A 23095-nucleotide genomic window follows, 5' to 3' on the forward strand; every position below is an offset into this window, starting at 1 on the left:
GCCCTAGTCATTTCAACTCTCGTTCTTTTACCCTTATCTATTCGTACATTTTTCATCTGTGTTGAAAAATTCACTCTCATTAGTACTTTAAGAACATCTGAGTAAAGTTTCCACGAGTTCCGAAGCGGGAGCAACCGACAGTTGGCTTACACAGAAGTTTTATTGAATGAGTTGTGACCAGTTCCAAACGTGTGTGTGATAAATAGAAATCAAGGTCACTAGGTACTTCTCATCTTTCCTAAAATATTAAGCGTAATAAAACTGTATTCGACAGTTCTGATATGTTGGCATGCTTCCTTTTGTAGCTACGAATAATTCTCGAGGTTACACTTACCTGCCTGGCATTTTCGACAGTGATAGACACTTGAAATCTTGGCCCATCACCAGTTCGAAGGTATACCGTATCCAGCCTGAAATCAAGACGAATGCTGTGACTTGAGAAAAAGGAATCAAGTTAGGACATTAAACAATCAGCTTCACATACGCGTGCACACACCCAGAGAGAGAGAGACATGGAAAGTTCGGAATACCATACCAGTCACAGCATCGTTCTGTCTTCGGTGTGACAGGTGAAGAATGACAAAAGTCACGTGAACATTTGCATCTGCACAAACGTATATTCAGATAACGGAGTTTGTTGGTGCTGCAGAATCATTAGGCGAAAGTTCACAAAATGCTGGTAACTTGTTAATTTCGTTGGACCTCAGAAATCCATACTAAAAATGTTATGAATGGATGAAAAGCCACTGAGTGAAACAGCTCGTAGGATGACATTTTGGGAATCGACATTCCACTTGCTTTGTCCTAGCCTACGCACAGCTAGTCGGTCACATGCCAGACATGTCACAGTCTTTCTCAGTAATGCAGGGCTGGAACAGTTCACATATCGATTTATCTTATCTTATTTTCTCTCGACAAGTACGTTGAAACAAAGCATGAGCTTAGCTTTCTAGTTCTACAAAGCTAAACTGGAAGTTGCCCAAAGTCAATAGCTCAAGCGACGTGCTACGCAAAAAGCAAATACCTTCCTAGGGTGTGATACAGTGAAACCAAACGGTATCAATTTCGAAGGCCAGGAGGGGACAACTTTGACGGATTTCTTAGCGTTAGCAAGCTAACACACAACTTTCATTCAGGCTTTTGAGGAGGTACTCTGGATGACCTCTAAATGACGTTTCGAGCCTCCTGAAAATGAGCGGGATGATTGAAACTAAATGTCGATTGACTGGACGTAAACTTCGAAGTCAGGATTACTAGGGCTACTATGTTTAAGGCTCATGTCCTTTAGAGCTACACTCGCAAAAGTGTTGAGTTAGGTGACGAGAATTCCTCTAATTCAGTTACTGCGGTTCAGTCTTCCGTGCACGGAATGTATCTGTTGGCACCAACATCGTTCCAATTTTCCAAACTCAACTTCAACGCGTCCACTTTTTCCAAGGTGCTTCAGATCTGGTTATTCGGGTTTTACCACTTATCCTGCCACTTCTAACCACTCCATATACACTTACAACAATAGTTGAGTTCGTTGCTTGTTGAAACCACGAGAACGTTTGAATTGTTTCCAGTATACAATGCAGGTAAAATGTAAATTGACCTCATGACCATGTTGAAGTGGTCCTTTAAGTTGAATTGGTACAGTCTGTGAAAGTCACGTGACAATAAACCCAGTCTGACTGTGCTCGGACCTATCAAATATTCTTCATCCTGGACCACCAAGCGAGGAGAACATGTTGAAATATTTTTGGTTCTTTCAACTGTTAACCATTCAGTTCTTGAAAAAAGTTCACATGGTCGCAGAATGAAAACCTCATCAGGGAAATCATTGACTTGCCGGTTAGGAAAGATGTCAAACGTGGATGGTACTCACCCCGAAGGAACACCTGATCACGTCGCGATCGAACTGTAGCAAGATCAAGTAACGGTTGAGCATATCCAAAACACAATCCTCTTCGGTGTAGTGTTTGATTTTTAGCAAATAGTTCTGCACAGCACGTCTCAGTGATCTACCCTGTAAACAAAAAACAAATGTACATGAAATCAATCAACAGCAAAGCGAGCCGGGTCAAATAGCTATGCATATTCGAATAGCAGCTTCCTAGTGTCAGTTGATACATGAATGATTTCGGTGAAAAATCTGGAGAACTTGACAACACCGTGACCTAACAACGTAGCTAGTAGGAACACCATCTTTGAAATATTGCTCTAGGTTAAATTTAACTGATTTCTTTTTGAGTTTTATTCGATGTATCGACAGTTAACGGTTCTGAAGTTCTTCCTGTCCTGTGGAAAACCAAGCAGCGTACAAATATCAAAGGCCAGAATCGCCTTCTTCAATTCATGCAAATTGTGACATCAGAGACACATATAACTGGACCTCAAAGAACGCGTATTTTTGTATGTTTGGAAGAACTGGTCACTGGATCTGTGGTACCTTCAGGTCTCTGACCCTCAATACCTCAAAAATACGGATAAAAACCTATTGAAATCAGGGAATTCGGAACTAGGTGACCAGGTAAAAGGTATGTTTTAAGATAGAAGGCACATCGCTTAAAGAATGGATCCCGAACTGCACGATAAGGCTGAGCCATGCGTTATGTCGATTTACCGCCCACCAAGAAGTGTGTCGTTTTTGGTGCTTGATTTGCAGTAGCGTAAACCTAGAGAACGGAATTCGACATGGCAGAAGAATGTTATGAAAGTTTTAGGCGTCGTTGGTTTTGTTTGCCTTCCAATATGGGTTTCACGTGACTTGAAACAGAGGTTTTGTTTGCCTTCCAATATGGGTTTCATCCATCAGCCATCAGCAGATGCCAGTAGCACTCATGCTGCCAGTTTCTAGACAGATTGTCTGGCTAGATGTTGTAAGTACCCATCTCGGATGTTTATAAGGCTGTCAATGACGATGATGATGACGATTGCCCTCTGCCAGGTCCGGCTACAGCATGTCTTATACCATAAGAACAGGAATCAGTTTCTCGCGTACGATAAGCCGGGTTGGGTGGACTACTTGATTTCAAGTACTGGGCTTTCATGATGAGAAAGCACTCAACAAGAGAATCCCTCGTGAAGAAAAGACCAAATTTGGTTACTATGGTCGGTTTCTAATTTTCATGTGACGTCACATTCGCAGCCAAAAAAGATTTCCGGCTTTAGCAAAAGCCATCCTAGTTGCAAGTTGTTCACGCTAGTGGTCGGTCGCTGAGGTTACTGACAGGATGTTCCCTCCTATACGAAGAGTTTGAGGTTCGATTCCTTCTTTGGAATTGTGAGACGCGCATTGCTGACTGGGATGGAACAATTGTACTTTGATTCTTGAATTTCCGTAGGAGACAGACGGAAATGAAAACAGGTCTTTCAGGAGTATTCACTCAGAGGTGAACGCCCACAGTGCACAAACCTTTAATAAATTTCGGTTCGTTTAATTACGGATATTTTCAGTTCACTTCAAATTATGCGGTTGACTGTTCGAAACCTTTAATCTAAAAATAAAAACTAAGTAACTCCTTAGAACCTCCGAAACACTAAACTCCTTGAGTTTTTTGAACTTTTGTGAAAAATGGAGGAATGTTTTATGAGTTGGCAAGACGCATGACCCGATATACAGTTCATAGCATGGATCAGCGTAATGGTGATCTGAGTCGCATAGGATTTAGTCGTGTTGAAGAGATTACACTTTCCGGGAGGATCGGGGGAGTTTCTGATCGGTCAGAACAAAGGATTTGGGGTGCTAAGGCACCGATTGTTTATGTCAGTAAAATATACCTTTACCCTTGAAATAGCTTGAGGCTCTTAATTCAAAATCCTTCTGGAGGCAACTCTGCACTGTAGCAAAAAACCATATCTCAGTCAAGTAATGCACTAAGCCTGGGTCAATTCAAAAGGATTTATAAGCTTTCAAATTCATCGTTCCAGGTGAATATTTAATATAAGACATTAGACTAGTTAGATCGGACATTGTGTAGAAATGAGTCAGTTTGTTTTCATATATCTGAAAGATTCTGGAAGTTTCCCATCCTGAATTGTATTAGAACTTTGATGAGATAAATAACTATACGGTGTATGGATATGTTAGTCCACTACAACAGTCCTTCCCCAAGGCGACCGCTAACAGAACTGGTCTAGAGGAACTCACTCAGTGAAACCCAGCCCCTGTACACGAATCAAACTAAAATACTGATTGACATTTCTATTTCAAGGGGAAAATTATTAATCTGGTTGAATAAAGGTGATATAAGTCTAGATCTATCTACCGCAAAGACTGGAAATTAGTTGGTCAGGAAATTCAGTGATTGTTGCTTGGTGATTCCACAGAACTGAGGCATTGTAATAAGTAAGTTCAAGGATACAAGTTGTAAACAGTTATTTGCAGTTCATTTTGTAGAATAGTTTAGAGGGGCTCACCTTGTATTGGTTTGTTACACAGGGGGGAAAGAATGACTGAAGTGTTCTCACCTTCTCCACCAGATCTATGAGATCCTTGGGTGACAGTTTTGATCCAGGTAGGACGCTTCTGAAGTCAGTTAAAAAAGGTTTCACTGAGCAGAAGATGACGGTCCTTACCGAATATCCAGGCACCCAACTTCGAAAGCCATGTCAACATCCTCGATTACCGCAAACTGCGAATAGTATAACTCCTTCGTCTGTTGAGTGGAATGATTGTTGAACAAAAAAAGAATTGAGCTCTACTTGCTGATGCAGATAACATAATGTGGATCGATCGTTTCGGGCAGCTTCCTCGAATTTCGTCGGGTACAAACAGATAGAAAGCATTAGCTCACATGGTCCGTAAAAGGACTTTAGTTCAGCCCATGTAAGACTGCGACACAGTATATGTCTGGAAAATATATGACTCTTCGCAGTGGTGTTCTGGGCGAGCTGTAGACAGTATAGCTGAGGGGAGCTGGTGAGTGACACCGTTCTCATAGCCATTCCAATCATTTCCTAATTACCGATGAACATGAATGCAAAGGTCTGTTTAAACACACCTTTACTGTGGTCTCAGCCGCGCAAATTACTTTTGCATAGCCCACGTTTGTGTAGATAGTGATCACATCCTGTACCTCTCCCATTGATCCAGATAATCAAATCTGTGTTTTTTCAGTTTTGCCCGAAATTGATCGTAACTTTGACGTCCTTCAGTTGAAAAATGTGCGATTTATCGCCGTTGGACTTTCATGAGTCTTCTCATAAAAATGAATACACATATTCACCTGCAATGAAAATCGAAATTAAACATTAGTCTCGTTGGACTTCCCTGTTGTGCGGCGCCACTTTGTGTGGTAGAAACACTTTATCTGCGTAATGTGTATTTTCCAACTAAATGACTATTATACCTGCGCAGCCATCTATTGGGTTTATCAACAAGTACGATCGGTTGGTGTCTCAGTTTAATAACTCCAACGTTTTACAGTTCGCATTAGTTATTTGCTTTCTAAGGCCTATTTTGTGTGAAATAATTGCACCAGGATAGAAGAACCACTGTTTAAACGAGAGTGACGTGAACTTGAACTCAAAAGCACCAACCAGTCAGAAATTGTTGAGCAGGTTGCAAGCGTCCATGCCGACACCCAACTGAGAAACTCTGACAGATGGGTCAATAGAAGATAGTTACTTGATCGTCCTTCGGGAAGTTGGACAAATCAGACGCATTGCTCAAACGTAAACATGCTCGCTGGTTCACACGCGGAAAGTCAGATGCATCTAGCTTGTATTGGCGAAGTAGTGGTAACACGCCTGATTAACATGTCGAACTTCTGGAGTTTAAACCCGCCATGGCCAAGGGTATGCATTATTGATGAGCTCTAATTGGAGCGAAACCCGAGTCCAGTGCTTCCTCGCTTTGGTGTTGACTTACCAAACTAGTTAGGCTAGGACAAAAGGGCGACTGTTCGAACGATACTAACAATTCTCGCAAACACCTACAACTAAAAAATTAGAAAGTTCTGCCCTGGAGAAAAGTGTTTTTTTGACAGGTATGAACGTTGTAAAGAGTACTGAGAAGCCATGGAATAGCTATCGGATGCATTCCTCGATCTTGACAGAAATACACAATGTTGTTGTTCACTGCAACAAACTTACTAGCTTGTCCTGAAAATTCAGGGTGCTCTTTGGAGCCAAACCAGAAGCGGTGTTTCCTGAGAGCTATTCTGTGTTTAAAAAAATCTTGTTGAAGTTAAAACCGAAGTGAGTCGTGGATCGTACCATTGCTTGACGAATGGGTGAATGTGGATGGATAAAATTTTGTTCGTACAGCTGCTGTTAGGCTTGTTTCTACTTCGAACCGAAAAGTCCGTCCGGACGGTATCACATGCAGTCGCGTGATAATCTTGATCAGAACGATCAATCACACCACTGGTGTATATAAGTATTGTGTTTCAAAATCGAAGTTCGTCTGATCGAAATGTGTTTTCGGTGAAAGCGCATGTTCGAATTCTGCTAGGACTCCAGTCTCATTCGCTCATAGATTCTGAGCCGTTCACGTGCTTGATTTAGCAGGCTAGCCTAAGTTCAGCACTAGGACACTTAGTTGGGGTTACAGAATAAACAGCCTCAAGTAAGACTGAATGATATTTTCACCGTGGTGCTAAGATTGCAGCGTGAAATTCTGCGACATTTTCTGCTTATTCGATATCTACGTCTTATTTGGATTCCATTCCAACAAAAATTTTGCAGACAGATAATAAGGAAGTTGGAATTCAAAAATTTCGAATGATGCTAATTGTGGAAGCATTAAAAGGGAACTCAAGGAACCATCCATTATACAGTGCCCGTATTTCATAAGTACTGGCTTAGGATCTTTTTTGGCATATTCCGTCAATCCGGACAAATGAAGATCAAACCACATTGTGATCGCTATGAATACGAGGACGAAATAAATTGTAATCACAACTGAATATCAACTGTGGACAATTTGCGACGATTATGGCCAACAAATTCACGAATGAGTGAGAAATTGATGGCTTTGGTCTCACATTACAGCTGATAGCCTTAATCATCATCGCGCAAGTTCAATGGTTTCGATATACTGGTTGAAGATGCCCGGCCGACATGGTAGTGTACGGCTGTTGACGCAAGCAAACAAACACAGAAACTGTCACAAATGTTTGCAGTGTGTCTAATATCATCCTCCACTACAATACAGCGAACAAAATGCACATAAAATGCACACTGCAATGACTGCTTCAGATGTGAATGACAGGATTAAAAAAGATCGTTCTCTCTGATGCAAACGGTGTAGAATTGAATGTGACATGAAGCCACTAGAATATAGTGCATCGAATACCGTACATTGATTCGGCTGGAAGAATGCCCGTTGATTCATTCAAGTTGCACAGTGTGTGGGTGAAACTGTTGGATGGCCTTCCATCCTAACGTTGGCTAAGTGCAGTGCTGCGTAATGTCGGCTCCTTACATAAGAGCGCAGGTTTCACTCAAATCATGGAACAAATATCGAGGTCTATTCATTCGATCCATGGATCCATGGATTGATTGTAGTTGACAGTCCACTGACATACATGTTGCTAAATTCAAGCGGATTTCAACTCAGCAACCTTCGATAACTTATCACAAACAAAATTATAATACACAGTTAGGAGTGGGTAATAACGCACGAGATCTTGCGCAACTCCCAAGCTGTGTAGATGACAATAAGAGTAGCCTCTTAGCAACTGAAAACAATGCTACTATTTGGTAGGTGAATAAATGTCTAGAAAAGTTTCGTAATCCCACATTTATATCATGGTCTTATCGACCACAAAGTATATTCCCAAAAGTATCAACCTGTTCTGGATTTTTATGAGTGTGTTATAAAATTTGCCCCTACTAGTTCTTCGAACGTAGTTACACTTATTTTTCTGGCTTCCTCTGTTCGCCAGCCACTAAGCAATTTACCCAAGTAGAAATTTCGTTGCTTTGTGGTTAGATTCGCCTCCATTTCCCAGGTTAAAGAAACGAAAAATAAAGTTTGTGCGCCAGCTGGCTGATCTAGACAAATCCCACAGGACCGGCAAATACCTAATTTGTTGCACATGCCAGATAAATCTTATAAGTCTGAGTTTGATGGCTAACATAATGAGGAGATGACCTAATTTCAAACGATTTTTCGGAATAGCTGCACTCAGGGCTTGGAAGGTTAGTTTTCTAACTGCGAACTGAAGTATACACGAAAGAAGAAGGTTCTGAACTACTTCGGCAACCATCAGAATTCTCGCACACCAGACAGTGCTCGAATTCTATTCCAGCGGAGCACGATGAATTCAATCAAGAAAAGCGGAAGTTTTACCAGATATTCTAGACACTCCATATGGATATGCTTACAAAACCAACGTCAGGTTGTTTTGTTAATACAATTAAAGCGGAGGATTGGGCTGCCACGTATAAAAAACGTCATGAAAATAACTGCAAGAAATTTACGGCACCATAGGATAAAATTCGCCTTCAAGTCTCTAAACACGCTGAGAAGAAATCTCTCGAAACCAAAGGTTGGATGCAATAAAGAAAAAAATTGTTCTCTGAACTTTATTTTAACGACTGTGGTAAACAGAATGTTGACCAATCTATCAAGCGAAACTACAAGGCTAGAAAAAGACTGCCCAATCACAACGGAGGAGTAGAGCTGTCGAATTAAACGTGCCCAATGAACCAGGCAGATAAGTGGAATGAGACCACGACGCAACTCCAGTGCCCGGGTAACCAATCCAATTACGTGAAGACCACTTCAGAGTTATCAGATACCGGCTAGAAATAATGTAAGAACAGACAGAAGAGGAAGAATCTGCCAACTCAAACTCGCACTGGTGACGTCACCTCGATTCGTGATAAAACATTTTCAATCCACGTGCCAAGCTCGACGAACACACCAACAAAGAAGCAGTGCAAATGAGCCATAAAACACTCGCAATTTCGTAGTTTATAACATCCAGCTATCTTTCTGTTGTTTATTCTTTTAAGGGTATGAAATGTTCATGCATAAATGTCGGTTAGGTTTCAGTGGAGGCATCACGCAGTGCCTATAGTGGATCGATGAAAACTAATACTAGAAGCGACTCTTTATTGTCTCGATTGTTGCTCACTTAAGCCAGACTAGACGAATAGGCTTATTGCCCATCGTCTGCCGAATCAGAAAGGGATATTGTAAACTTTGTTCGGAGAAGTATCGGATAAAACAGTCAACAGGTTTGGGGAAGTAGAAAACCGCTTGGCCAACCAAATCTGTGGCATTTTCCGCCTCAAAGCTGCCATGCAGCTCCAGGGTAGCACAATGACTGTGATTTTGTCAGGTTGCTTAAATCTGGATGGTAGCAGTTGAGTTTGAAACGGAGACATTTTAGTTAGCATTGTCGTGAACCTGCCTCGAATGGTCCTACAAAAATCGATCGTGTTAACCATCTGCGCAATGTCTCCTGGTAATGAAATTCAGCGAGTGTCTTTGAATCACACACTGGGAATCTCACCAGTCCACGTTCGCAAACGCGTAACTTTTTACCAGCGAGGTTGACACAAAGACTTCAAATGAAACCCTAATTTCTGAAATGGAGTTTACCTCATCGATGCAAGAAATTAATCCCAGAACTATCCAAACGTACATGATCTAATTACAGAGGACAGTAAGTAGAGTCTGCTGGAAAGGCCTGCAGCTTAATCTCCCCCGTATCGCTAGACACGTTTTTTAACTACCTGAATATAACAATTCAACCTATTATTTTGCTACAGAAGAAGAAAAGACGGAAGGATGCAGCGCCGCTCCAAACATTGCGAAATAGCTTTTCCATTTACTTCAGTCACGCTGGGCTCTTTTCCATGAAAAACTGTTTTTCCAACTACGATTCACTCACCGCGCGTTGCTAAATCTGACTCGAACTAGGCACTATATTATCATCCACTTGCTATAGGGTTGGTTTCAGTGTGTATCAATGTTATTTTAAAAAAGACAAATTTGCTGTCTTCACGGGTAGTCTAATGGCCTGTTGCTGTGGACGTCCTCATCGAAATAACGGCATTGATAGAACTTAGGTGTAGAAGCTTGAACGGAGAGCCTCTTCGATTTTCGGGTGATGATTAATCAACATCACTTACGATGAAAATTATATCCAGACAAGCTCTGTTTGCTGGTACCGCTTTAGCTGGTCGGGAAACTGACGTAAGAATCCAAGGGTTTTACTGAAAATACGAGTTTTTGACCGTATTCAATCCCTTGATGACGGTATGATTATGTTTAGATTCAGGCTAAGTTGGTGAGGAGTATTGATTGAAATTTATCCTCTGAAATTCAATTCTTCATCATCACAGATAATGAAACTTTACTGGTGAGAGCTTGTGCGTTGCTGCCAGGAAACTACGGAAGGGGAAGGCTTAAGCGAGTAGAAAAAGGAAAGGAAGATATAGAGTCACTGTCTAAAGTTTCATGTTTCCAGCGAAAATGCCCAGCAGTAAGTTGCCTACAACTTCTAGAACAACTGGGACAAACCTGACTGAGCATCTTGTTGGAGAAAAATACCATCAACGTGACTAATGACGTCCTTTGCCAGACTCTTCCAACACAAGCCTAGCGCGCAACGAGACAATGATTAGCTGTACAGACTAAGGAGTGACAGCAGGCTTGCCGCTAGGCTCTGTCACGTGCCACCTGTATGAGCAAATAGGATGACATATGCCCCATAAAGTAAGGTTCAATGTTTCTACTAAGCTCAGCTTGATGGTAGCCGCTGTCATTCAGTGTTGCCGCACCAAAATCTGTCTTCCACAAGCTTATCGCCAAAGGGGGTTTGGAAAGAAAATGCGGCTTCTTTTGCAGACCATGGTTGAAACACGCCCCAGCCACCTCAAACTAATGTGCATTATTTGCCGTTCAATGCAAAATTCGATTGGTGTTCCGATGACCAATTTCAGGCCATCCGGAAATCCAGTTAGAAAATGTTTTGACATTCCATGAAACCTATATCTCCTTAGGGCTTGTCGCTGTTACCAGATATTTAGAATGGGAGCCAGTAAGTGTGTACAACTCACTTATAAACGCAATAGGCATTCAAGACTTACCCACTATATCCTGTAATAGTATGGCGGATGTTTTAATGTCGTCTTCATTAGCGTAAACAATTATGATGCTGTGCTCCGTAAGTTGTCGGTTTCAGTCAATCACTGGAGGATATATTCTCTAAGTACCCAGCCTCAGAATCACAATCCTTCAAATGAGCCTTCAAGTTGTCACCATATATGGTATCAACCTATTTGTATACGTCGGACACAATCCGCTACGCTGATGAGCTTGCTACCATTTCACTTCATTGCTCTTGGAATGCTCAAAAGTAGTGTGCTATATTTGGTTCAGTAAAGTCCGAGAGAACGATAGCGAGACCACTCGAGAGGTAGCCCGGTTAAACTGCTTACAAACATCCGAGTTTGGTGTAGTGATGTCCCTCCCTTCACTGCTTAGGAACGCAGAAAGCCCATGACAGATCGTCGATACCGGCTTGACAAAGGGTGTGCTTAGATTAATGTCCTTGCTTTTAACAACGGGGTGCAATCGCAAGAAAGTCAGTTTGCGTTTCAGAACTAATGTAATAGAGGTTGTTTTAAAGGCCAGACTGAAATATATCCCGGTTTATAAATATGTCTCGTGTATTTAGAATTTGCTTTAGAAAATCGTCAGTTGTTTCTTTCTGGCTAAAAGTAACACTACTGTTTGATGATAAAGTAGAAATGACGCTCTTTCCTTTGCACAGTTCACCAGAACGTCCGCAGATGATTTCTGAATTGTGCGCATGCCAAGCCAACATAGACACTCAGCATCTCCGTATATCCCGCTAATCTGGCAAGGTATGTTTGTTTTCGGGAGCGATGCAGTTGCAGCAATTTCATTGGCAGTTGTCAGGATTTTTAACTATCATTTCGTTTTACTATTTACTTTTGGCTTCTGTATCTGTTGAAATTCGTCAAGCTGGCGGAGATAATAATAGCACTAACACAAGAGGCGTTTTCTGAGGGGGTTGTCAGGTTGTTTAGTAAGAATGTTTTATGCCTTGCTCGATAACAGGAAGTTCCAAAGACGCGGTAACACATGGTTTGCAGATTTTTGAGTTGGTTGTGCAGTTCAATCAAAATATAAAGGTTACCGAGCACTATCTGTGTTCGCGTGAATGACATCCAGAGGCAACGACCACATAATCATTGCGTTGGAGGAATACCTGAAGAGCTATGGACTCATTTCTCAGCCAGGATGAATTCAAGCGTGAACATGGAAATATAGCCACGGCAGTCGTACGGATTGCAGCTAGCTAATGGAGAAGGTAAAATGATTTAGTTTTTTCGAAGCTGTGGGACGCTCGTTGCTGCAGTAGGGAAATTACTGAACTACCGGCGTTCGTCTATTTCATCGATTGATCATCACTCCGTCAAGGAGCATCTGTGTGCCGGAGATGTCTGAAGATATCCAAATTTCGGTCTCGGAAGTTAAAATTGCTAGACACAAAGCTTTTTTATCAGACTGACAACACAAGAGAAGAGTTCAAGTCTGAGTAAAAAAATCTCAGTTGCTGAAGTTGTCTAGATTAGCCCAAATCTGGAGAACAAGCAAAACCCATTTCCAAAATCCGATTTAGCTGGTGCAGGCAAGACAGACATTATTTGTGAAAAGTACTAGGACGAAAATTTGTACACACCGTTGGAGACTGTCGAGATCGCCCTGGCGTTCCACACAGCTCAAACCATGTAGCGTTTTAGGTAGCAAATATGCTATCGCTAGAGTCTCCTAAAGTTCTTTATGAATAACATACAGACGACGCTGACAAGGACATCCTTAGGGGAGCCGTTCAAAGGCCACAACTTCCATAGACCGATACACTACGGTGTTGGCACCCTTTCGGACTCCTTGGACCTCAGTCGCTTGCTGTAAAAGTGAGCAGAGTTGGGTCTCGGTAACAACTCGGTAACAACTTGTGGTCACATTTTGATAGTGTTGCATACAAAACACGCTTGCTTGGACGCCACAAGAAACATGCGAATGGGTAGCAGTGAGTGTTTTGACGTAAAACCAAAAATTTCTCATGCCGCTTCTGCTCCCATCACGATAAGTACTGTTGCACTACACCTTTCTGGTCCTCCGGGCCAGCAGACTAATTGCCTGTTTACCGGCCGATAGAGGTGATATTTTCATCGAAAATCATCAATTCCCATATCTGAGCGCTGGAGTCTCTTGTTTGCATCTATTCACTCAGGCAGTCAATGAGATTGGCAGAATATCCGCATTTAACCCCTAACACATGGTTCGTACAAGTGAAATTTATTTCTTAGGTCATGACCTCAAAATTTATTAGTTAAAACACAGGAACGTGTTCAGTGCGTTACATGAGGTTGGGAACACGAGGGCTAATAGGGAGAACATCTCCTAGAATGGTAGGTAAACGGTTATGACTGGTTGGTGCTTCGCCACCGATGGTGTGTTTCGGGCAGAGTCCTCTGATCGTTTGCACGTGGGAAAATATCCAGTCATTGCACCGGAAAGCTGGTCCGTCAGAGATTAAGGGGCAGTGAGTCAGCATGCCATTGTCATGGACTAACAAGCAGTGTGTGCTACACCGCAATCGGAGGAAGCATATGAGTGGGAGAGAAATCACCAAAGAGCTTCGGATGATTCACATCGCCTAGGTGCTGGACCAGTTGCTGAACTAGCGAGATTTGTACAAATTCAGCGGAGTGAGACGGTTCACTGTGTGTATTATATTTGGCGGGGAAAAGGTTGAGGTTCTTTGAGCTGCAGACAAGCCATTGGATCAAGTATGGTGGTTACGGTTCCGTTATCACAACGTCTTACTATAGTCTGGTACATACACATCTTGGCCGGGTCAGCTTGGTTTATCAGGATAGTTAGAATTGTCCAAGTAATCGTGACAACTCAAGAACAACATGGCTGAAGGATATTCTTTAGACCATCGAGGGCACAGGGCGGCTCTTTGCTGTCGTAAGACTGGCCCTGTTGATAGCGAGCATCTAAGGGTGGTTACAATTTCCAGCTAACGTAGTGGGGCCTCATTCCAACAAAGATGATCGACGTTCTGGTGGAGGCAGTAATGAATGGCTGTATGCCATCAGTGGAAACCGGCCTGGTCATGCGCGAAAATGGGTAACGTTAATAAGCCTAATTATGCACCGCTTAGTTCACAGCTAGTTATGTCGTTATCCATGAAGCTGGATAGGCAGGAAGACATCTGGAATGACGTTTCCGAAACAATGGTTAGAGCGTACGTGTCTTCGTTGCTATTTCGTGTTGCCGTTGATTAGCTTGCAGGTACCCTGGGTGATAGTAGTATCGTGTAGTTGAGGGATTCGGAAAGCCATAACAGACAGTTTTCAGCAATGTTCATTCGGAAAGTGAGTTTAGTAGCCGCAGATGAAAACCCGTTACTAGATTGGGAGGCATGGTAATCAGTAGAAAACCTAATGGGTATATGGATGGTTCTGTTAATATCTGCTGTGTGGAAAGAAGTGCTAACTGATCCTGGAAGTGTCGTGAGTCTGGATGATTTAGCAGATCAATGAATGCAGGCACAAGCGACCGAAGAAAAACGTGGGGTGCTTGACCTTGTTGCATGACTCACTATGGCCCAGTTACACACCAGAGAGAAGGGCCAAGACTGTGCAAAACAAAACGCGTCAGAGGCGTCACGCTTTGTGCATTCTGCGAGAGCCCGTTAACTTACACATGACAGTATTTTGGATCTGGTACACCTGATGTTTCCTATTAGTTTCCTATTCTCTAAGATTCATTCTACAGCCGGTCAAGGGTTATTCCAGCGAAGCAAGCTTTTGATAGGTAAGGCTCTCTTCAATTTCCCCGAATGTTGAAATTATTGATGGTTCAAATGTCAGACCAATCGAATCAATCAGGACGTTGATAAAAAACCGCCCGTTGGTGTGTTTTGGAGTTGTGGGAATTTAGGGAAAAGGGTGACATATTGAGTAGGGTTAACCGGGCATGTGTTGAGGGTTCCTCATGGTATAATAATAATAATGTTAATTCTCACCTTGTGGATGGTATACCGTCCGGCAAGATCATATGTTTGCAGCATGACTGGGGGGTTTTGGGGGTGCGGATTGCACAAAAAGAGGACAATGTCATAAGCAGTGGGGAATATCCGATGAAATAGTGATCAAAGGTCTCTTCCCAAAATTGTTGGGAGCGAATGGGCATGACGTCCATCTAGTTCAAAGACATAGCCAGCTGGCATGAGCTAAAGCTGAAAACCGTTGCTGGCCATGAGTGGCCTTGGGCGATTAGGTGAATGGCCGGAGTCACAACGAGCAAAAGTGGTGATGGAGATGGAATAATTCAACTCGGGATCACGTGGCGAGTTTTGTCTCAAAAATGTGGTTTAATCTGAAAGTAAACAGACTCACTGGTTGCACTGTTGTAGGGAATTCAGGTGCAGGGAATAGGTTGGGTGGGGGCAAGTTGCTGTTATATAGGGCGACCCGAACACGGTATACGGATTTGAACTTGTGAATCAGGCAAGCCAAAACTGCCACAAAAGGACCACGCTAGCCATAGTTGAGCGAAAATTCCTCATGTATGCAGGAGCTCGTCCCAGAGACGGGGTCGGATGAAAAATGTGATCGTAGCTGTGACTACGGGCCTGAGTGGGCGAGGGGTTGCGGCCGAGATTCTGAAGGAAATAGTTGCGGGGGTGCCATCTCACTGGGTGTGACGGTGCCATCCGTCATTGCACTGACATGCTTCGGTTTATGGACAGCCTCGTTACGGTCGTCAAGGGTGCCGCGATCGGAGAAGGGACACGCAGTTCCGTGGCATCTATTTCTGGATGAGACGGTGATTGACACAGAGAGTCATACAGATGTGGGCTCACGGATAATTTCCCCTTTTTGGAGGACCGTGTGAGTGCAGACCGGACACCAGTCAGTTTGAATGAATAACAGTTCTACGGGGCGTCTGGGTAACTGCAGTCGAGGCTTGAAGCTTGAAAAGAGGGACTACAAAAAAGAAATAGCATGAAAGCAGTAGCGTGTGGCGACTGTCCGGAGGCATAAGATACAACGGTTTCAATAGTTAGGAAATCTAAAAGGGGATGGTAGCAAGCTAAGTGAACCCAAGAAAGGTGGATACATTTGGTGATCTGATTCACTATGTGTATAACAGTGAATGAGGGGGAAGGAAATTCTGAACCTACAGCGGAAGGTGGATTATGCAACTCAGCATGGAGGTATCAAAGTCTTTGGGAAGATGGCACGCAGTTTATCGGGGCTTTGTAACCGAGTATTCTTATGCATCATCGGGGCCAAGATTTGCGGAAATGCGGATATGGCACGGAAAACATTCGGTCGATATTTAGGGCTGGGTGGCAGACAAGAAGGCTGACAAGATTGGGCGAAATTGGATGGGCAAGCCAAGTGCATCGGGTGAATGCGTGCAGAAAGTCACGGTCCATCGACAATATAGGGGAAAAAGATGAAAGTTGTAGACAATGTATGACAGTTGGATATGGGTCGAAGGATGTTTGTTCATGAGGAGCGATTTGAGTAATATATGTTGCCTTCGGTGAGGACGCATCAGGAGTGGCCGGTTAAGTACTCTACGTATTAGGATATTTCAGGTTAAGGGAGGAAGTAAGCGTGGGTCGCAGTACTCTGGCATTAATTATGAGTTAGATGGGGTCCAAATGCATATGACAAACACAGATAGAACCTCACAACAGTTTGAACTTTCGGGTAGCTTCCGGATTATTTAGTGTGCCTGAGATGTAGACGTGTTAGGTACCATAGTCGGTGCTGAATATAACCAAAGGGCTGGTTTACGAACGCAACAACCAGGGCCGCTAGACGGTTTTCAAGTCCTGAGCCGCGGTTTGGTGAGAGTGCTAATGCTGTTGAGGGCGGTGCAGGTGTTGTTCCTACTAAATCGCAGGGCAAAATAACGGCGGGCTGAGTTGCGGTGAAGTTTTGAGTTAGTCCTTCAAAGGAGCACGTTTGACACCAAGCCCCTGCAGACTCATGAGGTTGTTACTACGGCCACGTCTGTCAGCGAATCTTGAATTCTAAGGACCAAGTCTATACGACTTCATCTTAGGGTTGTCTTGTATACGGCCTCCTTTAAGGTTGAATTTGCCGCGTCCAACACTGTGAATGATTGTTGAATAGCAACATAAGGACATTGGCATACTCACAGAACTCCCCCTTTCGACAATGTGACAAACTGGGAAAGTAGCAAGTTTGTGTCTGTGATAGTAAGACGTCTGAAAAAGTTTTACCCAAGGCAAGTATTTGAGTATACATTTTCCCTTTCAGAATCGCTGGAGAATGAAAACGTTTTCCAGGAAACGAAAAGCTGTGTGATTACCTATTACTTATGTACGGATGTGGTCAATTGTTAAAAACACTTTCATGTGCGTGGATGGCGGAAAAATATGCGTGCGCATCAAGGAACGTCGTCGGTAGTTGAATTAGGCCATCATGCATGGTCAAGTCCTCATAACCAGCGTCGGACCCAGCAGTTGCGATAATTGGCTAAACTAAACGACAATAGGTACAGTTATGAGGATAGAACGATGTCTTTGGCCATTCAACCAGAATACCTTGTATAACCAACACCTCTTTGTTCGCTGATTTGATTCGTCAATCTGAGGTATCTGCTGCTGACTCGCTCCAGTGCCTAGTGTCGGACAGAAAAGACTCACGAAAGGGAACACAACATCCATATTCCAACAAAGCGGGTGCGAGAGCGTGAGTGCGTGCAAGTGCGAAAAGTACAACGGCCTCAAGCTTTTTGTTGGAGGGACACTGTCTGAACTTGGTCCTATGCTGACGCACGCGGTCTGGCTTTAGTACGAGGCAGCGACGTGCTGCATATTGCGAAGGCGTTGTCTGAACTTGATCAACGCTGACTCGCGTTGTCAGGGTTTGATACAAGACTGTCTCGGTAAATTTCGGGCATCCAGAGGTTCCTTTCAGGAAGCTGACCTTCCTGATACCTCTCCTTTTTGAACGTTCAACAACTACAACGATCAAGTTATAGAATTTCCCGCCTTTTGCTGGTGCGACCGGTACGGTGTCTTGGTTGCAGCAATGGATCTATCTTGAGGGGTAAATGCGAGGCAGTGGCTTCAGGTGCTGGTCTTGGGAGATCAAAGTGTTCAAGCAGTAGGCTGAACTCTAGTAACTGTTCTTCCGCCTTTGGGATCTGGCACTCAGTCGGCTGTAATTGATTGACATGTCGTTTCCATATCAATGACCCCACTTGGACGCTGTCAATCACCTGACCGATTATTTTGAGGACGACTCCAACAGTCCATCTTTGGTGCCCGGGGCGATAGTCCCTCACAAGCACATGGTTGCCAGACCGGAATGTTGTCGGTGATTGAAAACATGTAAGTGTTGGTAGGATAACGTCTTGGGTAAGCCTCAACCGTCTGTTCATCATAACCTCTGCTGGAGAGCGACCGTTCGGAGACTGGATTAGGGGTTGCTCCAGAGTTTAGCAGGAACGTATCCAGCACTTCTGTCGTGGTCCTCTCCGCTTCTGCTTTTGTCAACACACGTTTAAAGGTGTCAACGAACCGCTCAGCTTGACCGTTTGATTGGGGATGGAATGGTGAGAAGTAACATGTGTGACGCCGTGTCTTCGAACGAATTCGCTGAACTGATGGGATGTAAACTGAGTACCATTGTCAGACACAATATTTCCGAAATACCGAGTATTGAAAACAAATGTCTCAGTTTAGGTTGCGATCGGGATGTAAACTGAGTACCATTGTCAGACACAATATTTCCGAAATACCGAGTATTGAAAACAAATGTCTCAGTTTAGTGATGGTTGCGATCGTTATTGTCTCCGACTTCAGGCCACTTACTGAATGTATCAACAACGATGAGGAAGCTTTGTCCATTATTCATCGCCAAAATGAACGACGAAATTTAGTGGTAGATAAGGGTGGTTTCTGGTCTGGCGCAAAAGGTTTTACTCCATTCCTAACAGTTTTGCATCTAACAGTGTTGTGCGACTAATTGACTCGCTTTACCCCTTAAACGGGCAATAAAATGTTTATTGGTGGTGTTCGGTGACCTTGAAATTTCGATCGCTCAAACAACATGCAATAAGGCACACCACCAAAACGCGCGGACAGTTTATAATAAAGCGACATGAAGTGTGCAAGTTTGAAAACGCTGAATTTTAGACACGGTCCTAGTTATAGCATCAGGAAACTTTTTCACGAAATTTGGTGTCCGTTTCCCATCCTTCGTGGCCTTCAAGACAGCGACAAATGAACATACGACGCAAAGATATATAGTTTTTGTGCGCGCAAAATGTAATGGAGGTCCAAGCATTGTTGCTTTGTGTGTGGCTACACATCAAATGCAGCAGGCGAACAGTAACAACCAATGAAACTTCCAGGGATCCAGGGAACCCGGTTTCTTGAGGGCATTTTCTTACAGCAAACAGTGAACGAAACACCGGATTTGCGGTTCGCTTTTGTCTAAGAAAACAAAGAAACCATTTCCTTCAGCTTTTTGCTATGTTCTACGTGGTGCTGTGTAGATAGCTGATTATGTTCCATGTACCTTAGTACTGATGTCAAACAGGTCTCCAAAAAACTCAACCTGCAGTTAGGGGACACTAACACGTGCAGACTGACCCTCTTGATACCTGATGCGGGCTTTCCGAATACAATACATGCAGTTACAGCGTCGATCACTCAGAAAACTCTTCCACGGATTCCGAAATACATGATCTGGCTTTCGTGTGATAAATCGGCAGTTACAATGCCAAGCAAAATGCATCGCCGACTTATTTTTCAACACTAGCACAATGTAGTTCCTAACAATTTTCATTGATTCTTACGGCTATAATGCGTTGGAATTTTCGCAGCTGCAATACTACGTCCGAAATTGGAATACTCTAATGATCTCCCGTTTAACCTCAAGTTGCGATATCTTTTTACGATTTTACACCTTATTTCCAATTTGGCGTAAATGTGATGACGCTGAAATAGACGTTCTCAACAATGGAGTGGCAGCCTTGAAAATACCGTTTTTTCGGAGAAGTCGACTTTGTTGGACGAATGGCGAGCGGCACTCGCACGCCCCATTCTTAGGCGCACACCGCAATTTTCTCTGTAACTGTAGTTTCAACACAGCGAAATTCAACAAAAATTTTTGCATTTGATTGTATTTATCAGAAACCCTTAAATCTCCTTAGACAGTTGCAATTTTTCTGCGATTGGTTTGAGCATCCCAAGGTCTGCTTTGGTCGGTGAATTCAAATTTTTATTGGCTGTTGAGGGTTTTGCATGATGTTTACATCAATCACTGACAGAATTTCTTTTAGAAGTTGTATCCTTCGTGTGTTTCCGTCTGCATCATACTTTGGATTTATCCTCAAGACTGGAAAAAAATAATTGCGTCCTCTTTGTCCGCGCAAAGTGGAAATAGACCAACCACTCGCGTCCTGTAAAGTGAAAGTTTTTTTATCCTTACAGTAGGCTTTCTACCCAACAAATCTTAGGACTTCTAGCAGCAGCCAGTAAGTCTGTTGACGTTTGTGATGATTGGGAGCACCATAACGTTCTATGTCCACAAGTTTACTGATTCCTTGATAGCAGCATAGGAAGAATTATTTTATAAATGTACGGAAATGATAAACAATACACAAAGGTAACCTGCGCCTTGGCGTTTAAGCACAAATTAAACCAACCGGGATGGTCTTGCTGGCGCATGTGACATAATCGTTATGGAAGTAGCAGAAACATAATGAACTACGAGGAAGCCATTAGACTAGGTATGGCAACTACATTACCGTCATCGCAACACTACTTGGGTACCTGAACAGTTGCGTTCATATACATCTTGAGTAAGTCATTTGAGGTTGCCAACGTACTTAGGGTGACATTAAGATCCACAATAACCAAGAAGATTTTTGAATCAGTCGAGGTTCACTGCTGCCAACACAGCGGGGCAACAGAACACTCGTGCATATAATGGGAACTGAAAAAAACAGCATTGAAAGGAAGGAAGGCATTATGTAAGAAGTATACAGCTGCCAAAATAGCAGGTAGACAAGACTGCTTACAATTTATAACTGTTGCAGTGGGAAGACCATGTTTAGTTTTAAAAATAGTGGTCCGCATTTGGGTGAGAAAGTTGATAATTGGTTGATTCCAACATGTGTGAGCACGCGTAAATATAAAAGACGTGCTAAATTATGTGTAAGCGAGATATTTCAGATCATGTCGGGACAATACATAGGAGAGAAATGCGGGTTGTCTGGTAGTTGTTCCGCGAGACGATCTCGGAACGGCACAGTTACAGCCCCTGGAAAATTGCACAGGTCATGCAAGACGAGCTGTTTTGGAGATGTTACGCAGTTTGTGTTTGGTGAACCTCCGTCGGCAATTTTTCTCTAATGTGAATGACGTTCTGGTGTCGTTAAAAGATTTCCGTGGACATGATACAGAAATGGCCGATGGATGCTCTGGGCATGGAAGTGACCGAGAAGGCCAGGGAGGTGAGACAAATGTGGATTTTTAGGCAAGGGGCACCGAAGGCATGCAATTTGAAGGGACCGGGTCCATCGATTACTTACAAGACAAAGATGGAGGTGGTGGCATCTTCGTGCTGAATGTTACTTGGATGCGGTTTAAGGGATATTTGTTCCCGAGCAAAAAGTTATCGTTAACTTTGCAGCCCCCAGCTTCATCGATATTATTACCAGAGACAGAAAGTTCATGTCAGGAACGGCCATCCTGGTAGCCCATCTATTCGAATATTTTAGACATGATTATGAAGTAAAGATGGAGGGTAAACCTTTGGTGTAAATCTAGAGTTAGATGAACCTCCAAAACATATATCAAACACAAAAAAATGGTTAAACCGTGGCCTGGAATAACGAATTAACTCCAACTTTTGTATGTCTGACATGTAGAAAACTTTTTTATACACAACAAAGTGCTTACCCACCAACTGGATCGTCCCTACGGGTATACTCGTGTGTCCGTGCTTGAGTCCCAGGGCTCAAGTCTATAACACCTTACCAGACGACTGATTTGTATATGCTCTCCTTCAGCTTTGACATCCGGGAGACCTCAAATGCATATTACCACTTAATTTCTGTATTGTATCGCCGCCGTATGCACGGATTAATTATTGTCGCCAATGGCACTAGCCGATAAAGCAGTTGGTTTACCTTTATAACAATGGAACTGAAGCCTCAGTGTGGACATATAACATTGGGCTCAATTCCAAGCTATTAGAAAACATGATAAATGAAGCAGGACAATTTCAATACAACTTGGTAATGCCGTTGCAGCTTACGACTTAGTCAGGCTAAGTTGCGTGATCTTTTCCAATTGGGGGATATTGTGTTGAACATGACTGATACTCTATTCGTTGCTCCATTCAGTATTCTCTTGTTTTAATATTCCATATGCTGTACATATTCGCCAATTCGAATACATACGTGCCGGTTGTTACGCCAGCGGCTCGACGCACAATGCATTTTTCAGCAAAAGCCCTGCGGGTGAAATAAAAACTTTAACTTCAAAATGTTGCACTTCTCTGCATATATGCTCAGACTGAAAACCCCCCTCATCTGCCGTCATTTTTTGCGACTTGTTTTAATCGATCTCTTTTAGACATTATTGGCGCACATTCGGCTTTGAACTTCGTCTGCCATGGCTTCGGAAGTGGCATTTGTTGAGAAATTGGTGGGTGTATCGTTTTCATCCTTTATGGCATTCGAGAAGAGCTTAAATGAATACATGATATTTGTGCGTTCATCCAGTAATCGAAGCACCAACGCTATTTTGCGTTTCGAATGGGTGTACTACAAATGCAGCAGGCGCCCTCCCAGACCACCGGAAAGCCGTGGAATCCGAAGAAGCTAGTAAGCCGAGCGTATTTTCTAATGAAAAAGTACGCAAAGCACCAGCTTTTCAGTGCGGTTTTGTATACGGATGCAAAGGAACCAACTGGCAGTGACCTCTTATTTTCTGGAACACAACCACAAACTGTCAAAGTTTCTGTACGATCGGCTTCCAGTCAATCGACGTCTAACAGAAAACGAGTTGGGCACATGCCAGGCCTTGCTGAGATATGG

General features: G+C 43.1%; 1 protein-coding gene across 1 annotated transcript in view; it reads right to left on the minus strand.

The window, feature by feature from the left end:
- T265_13813 (hypothetical protein) overlaps positions 1 to 382 on the minus strand; it is a gene marked incomplete at both ends in the record, with an annotated part of 71704 nt that extends 71322 nt beyond the window's left edge. Inside the window, one exon of the mRNA XM_009170625.1 lies at positions 335 to 382. Coding sequence (XP_009168889.1) covers positions 335 to 382 — 48 coding nt within the window. The remainder of the gene's footprint in view (positions 1 to 334) is intronic.
- Positions 383 to 23095: the final 22713 nt, after the last annotated feature.

This window comes from Opisthorchis viverrini (assembly GCF_000715545.1).
Source record: "Opisthorchis viverrini unplaced genomic scaffold opera_v5_104, whole genome shotgun sequence".
Taxonomy (NCBI): domain Eukaryota; kingdom Metazoa; phylum Platyhelminthes; class Trematoda; order Opisthorchiida; family Opisthorchiidae; genus Opisthorchis; species Opisthorchis viverrini.